At 44.2% G+C, this 6917-nt stretch overlaps 1 protein-coding gene across 1 annotated transcript in view; it reads left to right on the top strand.

Moving 5' to 3' along the window:
- Positions 1-1522: 1522 nt before the first annotated feature.
- Positions 1523-6917, top strand: part of LOC124656303 — a 20393-nt gene continuing 14998 nt past the window's right edge. The window contains exons 1-2 of the mRNA XM_047195074.1: positions 1523-1729; positions 2291-2607. Coding sequence (XP_047051030.1) covers positions 1523-1729; positions 2291-2607 — 524 coding nt within the window. The remainder of the gene's footprint in view (positions 1730-2290; positions 2608-6917) is intronic.

Below are 6917 nucleotides of genomic sequence, written 5' to 3'. Positions count from 1 at the left end.
CACCCTCTCTCACACCACTCAGAGCAATGTGAGGTCTCTGCTCCTCTGCCACTCGTTTTCTTCGTCGACACCAAAGATGAAGAGGAGAAGGTGTAAGGGTATTTTACCCTAGCTTATCCATTATTTTGGTAACAATGACACCGTAGCTAGAGTAATTGTACTAATGCATGCCTACAAGATTATTCTTAGGTATTAGTCCATCAAGCATAATGGTGTATCAATGAAACAAGAAGGTGAAGGGAGACCCCCTCACTTCGATGAAAAAGTGGAAGGATATTTTTCTCTCCTGGCCGGCGTCTGGTCCGGCGGCACCGGCTGTGGCACCGGGCAGTCCGGCGTAGGCCGGCTGTGGCGCCGGTGCACACCGGAGCATTTCCAGTAACTCCAGACATTTCGCCTGGTGGCGCCGGTGCACACCGGAGCATTTCCAGTAATTCCAGACATTTCTCCTGGTGGCTGCCCGGCCCCTTGCCCAGTTTTCGCTGGATGGTCCGGCGCTTGGCCCGGCGACACCGACACCGGCTCCTGCACTGGCCGGCCCGGCGTAGGCCGGCCCGTACGCCGGTGCACACAGGAGCACTTCCAGGAAGACGACATGCTCACCCGGTGCAGGGCCGACACCACGCCCGACGTACGCCGGCTGGCCCGACCTGCAGCCCGGCAGCGCCGTGTGTGCCACCGGCTAGTCCGGCACCTAGCCCGGCAGACCGACCACTTCGACCTGCTGCTGAGATGGCACTTCCCCAACGGCTGGATTTCCACTGGAGCTATAAATACCCCTTCACCTAGCTAGGTACTACACTACACTTTGTTCTTGAGCTCTCTCTCTCTCTCTCTCTCTCATACTCCATTGTTGCAAACACCAAAAGCTTCAGATCTCACTCCTCCTCCACTAAAACTCAAATACCTCCGGGGAAAAGCTAGAGGAGGTCTTGATCTACAGTTCCACCGAGTCAAATCTTGTTCCCCCTTGTATTTTTCGAGATATCTGCTCTCTAGGGTTTATTGGAAACCCTAGGTGGGAAAAATCATCCGGAAGCACCCGGGCAGTGGATTTGCTCCTGACAAGATTGTGAAGGTTTGGAGGCTACCTCAAAGTCTACCACAAATGAAAGAGCTATTCCTTCGTGGTATTGGCTCGGAGAAGAAGGTGAGCCTTCGTAGAATTGGGAAATCCTTCATGGGATCCCCACCTCTCCAAACGTGACGTACCTTCTTGCAAAGGAAGGGAACACGGGAATACATCTTCGTCTCCGCGTGCTTTCGTTATCCCTAACCGAACTCTTTACTTGTGTTATATATGCTGTGAGAGCCTTCGTGCTTGAGATACTTGCATTATCATCTTGGTTGCCTCACCTAGTTTGTATTAGGCTCACATTTATATTCCGCAAAGCCTAATACTGCAAAGAAAGAATTAAAATTTGTAGAAACCTATTCACCCCCTCTAGGTTTACCATCTCTGAACTTTCAATTGGTATCAAAGCCTGGACTATTTTAAAGGCCTTACAACCTTAAGAGTGAGATGGAAAAACTATTTGAGGGTTTGGATGAAGATTCTAACCTTTCGGTTAAGGAAATGAAATCCAGATTCTTAGCATATGAAGCTGAGAAACAGAAAAAGGCTGATGATCTCCAGAGCGAAATGGCAGAAATGAGTGCAATGCTTATTAAGAGCCTAAGTGGTGAGACTTCTAGTGGGGTTGCTATCCCTGTGGAGTCCTACAAACAGGTTTATGACGACTATCCTAAAAACACTTCACCCATGCGACCATGCCTCATATAACCCATAGTGGGAATGTTCCCCATTTTGATGGAACTCACTTTTCCTTTTAGAAATCTTTAATGGAGTATAATATTCGCAGCTGCAATGTGGAGATGTGGGAGATCATTGTTGATGGATACCATAAGCCACAAGATCCCATTAGGTTGACCTCCACCAAATTCTACAACCGTCAACTCAATGTTCTGCATGTGATAAAATTAGAAGTGGCATCAACCGCAAGCTGCTTGACCAAGTCAATGACATTGATTCAGCTAAAGAGCTTTGGGATAGGATTGTAGTACTCCAAGAGGGAACCAATCTTATCCAAAAGTCTCTTTATGAGTCACCCAAGACCGAGGCTACCTTGTTTATGATAAAGAAGGAGAGACTATAGCTGAGGCTCATGGAAGACTTGGAGCTCTTCTAGTGAAGGTCAAGGGCCTTGGATGTGATAAATACAATGATGACTTTGAAATGAATGAGTGGTTCATAAAGTCCAAGGTCATTGCCATGATTGCTGTCAAACAGAAGGACACCAACCTTGCCCTAAATTTGCGAATCCTCACCAAACAAGCAGATCTATCCGCAGATGGTCTTGTCTCTTATGTGGCTGCTAATGACAACATGGCCAAGGAAGGAGAAAGACTCACGGTGATGAACTGTGTCGATGGTCCCTCCCACAACCTTGCCTTGAAGGCCAGGGCATACCAAGAAAGGGAAGAAGTCTATGAGATCGAAGAAGAAGAGGAGATGACTTTAACTAGTGACATTGGCACAGATTTTGCTTTGTTTGTCAAGAAGTACAAGAAGAAGTTCCCAATCTCCTTCAATGAGAAGAAGAGAACGTGCTACAACTGTGATGAAGATAATCACTTTGCAAATGAGTGCCCTTATGAGAAGAGGGTAGACAAGCCAAGGTTTGTCAAAGGTGTCAAGCCAAGATTGAAGCCAAACCCAATCAATGAGCGATACAAGGAGAACAAGGGAAGAGCCTTTGTTGGTACTGAGTACATTTCCGGTGAAGAGGGAGAAGATGAGGAGAAGGAGGCTGGAGTGGCTGGTTTGGATTTCTCCGAACCCGGGTCACTCTTCACATATGACTACTCCAAGGATTATTCCACGGAGTTTTCAACTCCAAATGTTATTGGTTCTTCCTTCATGGCAAGAATGACTCATGATGATGACTCTGATGACTCTTCCTCCTCTACGATCGTTGGCTCTTGTCTTATGGCAAGGGAAGCAAAGGTAATGGAATTCCCACCTTCTTTATCTAGCATTCTTGATGATGGTAAAACTGATAATCAAGATGAAGAGGTTGTTCTTAAGGGTCTTTTCAAAGTTAGATGCGCTCTTCGTGACGATGCTCTTGTCAAGTTCGATTTCTTGATGGACTCCCTCAATGAAAGGGATGAGTCCATTGAGGAATTAGAATCTCATATGAAAGATGAGAAACAGAGATTCAATCTCCTAAGACAAGAGCTGAAAAACGAAAGGTGCATATCTCAAGGCCTTCAGCAACTAGTTGAAATATTTGAACTTGATAAAGTCAAGGACCTAGAAACTATTGAAAGGGCTCAATTAATGGCCCAAGAGCTGGATGCTTCAAAGAAGGAGTTTGAAGTTGCTCATGCTTCTCTCACTAAGGATCTTGACCATCTTGAAAAGGCTAAGAAGCTTGTTAAGGATGAGCTCAAGAAACTTGGAGAGAGCCATGACCTACTCCAAGATATTTATAAGAAGGCTCTTAATTGGATCATTGAATGACCCCATTAGTGCTGAAAATGTTGCTAGTTTCTCTACCTCATCTACTTGTGAACATGCTAAACTTGTTAAGGAACATGCTCAATTAAAAGAAGAAATATCTCTATATGTTGAGACCAATGAATATCTTGAATCTTTGGTAACCAAGTATGGTCTCAACTATTATCCCAATGACTCTGCTTGTGAACAAGCAACTATTCTTGAAGAAAATGCTAGGTTGACAAAGGAACTGGCCAAGTTCACCACCTCCAAGAATAAGATGGGATTGGATGACCTTTTGAGTAAGCAAAGGTCAAACAATAAGAAGTATGGACTTGGGTATGTTCCCAAGCCCCACAAGAAGAACAACTACTAGAAGGAGACACCAGCTCAAGAAAATAACAAGAAGGTCACTAATGATGGCAAAGCCCCAAAGGGCAAAGCCATTAGTGGTGACCGCACGGGACCAAACAATCACTATGCTTTATTTGTAGATTATTATGGTGATGTTTATGCTGAATATATTGGCACCCGTAATAGCTATGCTTATAGAGGGTACTCAATTTGGGTACCAAAAGATCTTGTTGACATTGCAAAGGAACCCATTAATCGATGGATTCCTAAATCCTCTACTTGATTTTGTAGGGGTATTCCTCTGGTGGTCCAAAATGGGTGTTTGACAATGGATGCACCAATCATATGACCGGAGGAAGAGGTGTGCTTGACCAATTCATAGAGGTTGTTAACAAAAAGTCAAGCATAATCTTTGGTGACAAATCAAAGGGAAAGATACTTGGGTATGGCATGGTGGCAATCTCTAAGGACTTGTTCCTTGGGACAGTCATGCTTATTGAATCCCTTGGCTACAATTTTCTTTATATTTATCATCTTACATATGCTGGTTATAATTCCTATTTTACTAATTATTGTGTGAAAGTCTTTAGGAGTGATAATCTCAAATTGGTCCTTGTTGGATATGTGGAGAACAACCTTTACGTGGCTGACCTTTCAAAAGAGAGCCCTTATCTCCCTACACGTCTAATGGCGAAACATGACGAGGGTTGGTTGTGGCATCGCCGCCTTGGTCATGTCAACATGAGAAATCATAAACAACTCCAAAAGGGTGAGCACATTGTTGGACTAACCAGCATTTCCTTTGAGAAAGATCGTCTGTGCAGTGCATGTGTAGCTGGGAAGCAACTCAAGAAGAGACATCCTATCAAAAGTATCATCACCACCTCTAGGCCTTTGGAGCTCCTTCACTTGGTTCTCTCTGGGCCATCTCATTATGATACTCTTGGTGGGAGAAAATATGGGCTGGTCATTGTTGATGATTACTCGAGATACTCTTGGGTCTTTCTCCTTAAGTCTAAGGATGAGACCTATAGAGAGTTCATCATTTTCGCCAAGAAAGCTCAACGAATGTATGAATCTGGGATCAAGGCGATAAGGACTGACAATGGCACCGAGTTCAAGAACTACACTATGCAAGAGTTTGTTGATGATGAGGGCATCAAGCATGACTTTTCGGCTCCATATACCCCTCAGCAAAATGGTGTTGATGAAAGGAAGAACCAGACTATTGTTCAGATGGCAAGAACCATGTTGAGTGAATTCAAGTCACCCCATAACTTTTGGGGAGAAGCCATCTCTATAGTTGTCCACTATTCCAATTGGCTCTTCCTCCGTCCCCTGCATACTAAAACTCCATACGAGCTTATCACAGATAACAAGCCTAATGTCATGTACATTCGTGTCTTTGCATGCAAATGTCTTGTTAAAAACAATAAAGAGAAGCTTGGTAAATTTGAAACTAGAACCATAGAGGGTATAGTTGTTGGATATGTGGAGAACTTCCACGCCTATAGATACTACAATAAGTCTAGTGGGACTATTGAAGTATCTTGTGATGTGGTGTTCTTGGAGGATAATGGCTCCCAAGTGAAGCAAGTTGTCCAATGTGCTGCAGGTGATGCTAATCCTTGTAATGCCATCAATCTTACGGGCATTGGGCACATCCGGCCCACGGAGGTCCATACTTATGATCAAGATGGTGGAATAGAAGTCTCAAGCTCAGTGATACGTCTCAAACATATCTATAATTTCTTATGTTCCATGCTACTTTTATGACAATACTCACATGTTTTATACACACTTTATGTCATTATTATGCATTTTCCGGCACTAACCTATTGACAAGATGCCGAAGAGTCAGTCGCTGTTTTCTGCTGTTTTTGGTTTCAGAAATCCTACAAAGAAATATTCTCGGAATTGGACGAAATCAACGCCCAGGGTCTTATTTTTCCACGGAGCTTCCAGAAGACCGAAGAGCATACGAAGTGGGGCCACGAGGTGGCCAAACCACAAGGCGGCGCGGCCAGGGAGGGGCCCGCGCCGCCCTGTGGTGTGGGGCCCTCGTGCCTCCTCCGACTCTGCCCTTCCGCCTACTTATACTCTCCATCGTGAAAACCCTATTACCGAGAGCCACGATACGGAAATAGTTCCAGAGACGCCGCCGCCGCCAATCCCATCTCGAGGGATTCAGGAGATCGCCTCCGGCACCCTGCCGGAGAGGGGAATCATCTCCCGGAGGACTCTTCATCACCATGATCGCCTCCGGACTGATGTGTGAGTAGTTCACCCTTGGACTATGGGTCCATAGCAGTAGCTAGATGGTTGTCTTCTCCTCTTGTGCTATCATGTTAGATCTTGTGAGCTGCCTATCATGATCAAGATCGTCTATTTGTAATGCTACATGTTGTGTTTGTTGGGATCCGATGAATATGGAATACTATGTCAAGTTGATTATCAATCTATCATATATGTGTTGTTTATATTCTTGCATGCTCTCCGTTGCTAGTAGAGGCTCTGGCCAAGTTGATACTTGTAACTCCAAGAGGGAGTATTTATGCTCGATAGTGGGTTCATGCCTCCATTGAATGCAGGGACGAGTGACGAGAAAGTTCTAAGGTTGTGGATGTGCTGTTGCCACTAGGGATAAAACATCAATGCTTTGTCTAAGGATATTTGTGTTGATTACATTACGCACCATACTTAATGCAATTGTCTGTTGTTTGCAACTTAATATCTGGAAGGGGTGCGGATGCTAACACTGAAGGTGGACTTTTTAGGCATAGATGCATGCCTGGATAGCGGTCTATGTACTTTGTCGTAATGCCCTGATTAAATCTCATAGTAGTCATCGTGATATGTATGTGCATTGTTATGCCCTCTCTATTTGTCAATTGCCCAACTGTAATTTGTTCACCCAACATGCTATTTATCTTATTGGAGAGATGATACGTCCAAATTGCATCACTATTTTATATCATAATTTGCTGTTATTCATTGATATATGTCATATTGGAACACAATACTTATGTTATTTCATCTATTTTGCATGTTTCATGATTAT

Source organism: Lolium rigidum, chromosome 5, assembly GCF_022539505.1.
Source record: "Lolium rigidum isolate FL_2022 chromosome 5, APGP_CSIRO_Lrig_0.1, whole genome shotgun sequence".
NCBI lineage: Eukaryota > Viridiplantae > Streptophyta > Magnoliopsida > Poales > Poaceae > Lolium > Lolium rigidum.
The sequence above is the reverse complement of the archived record's forward strand: the minus strand, read 5'-3'. Positions and strand labels throughout refer to the sequence as shown.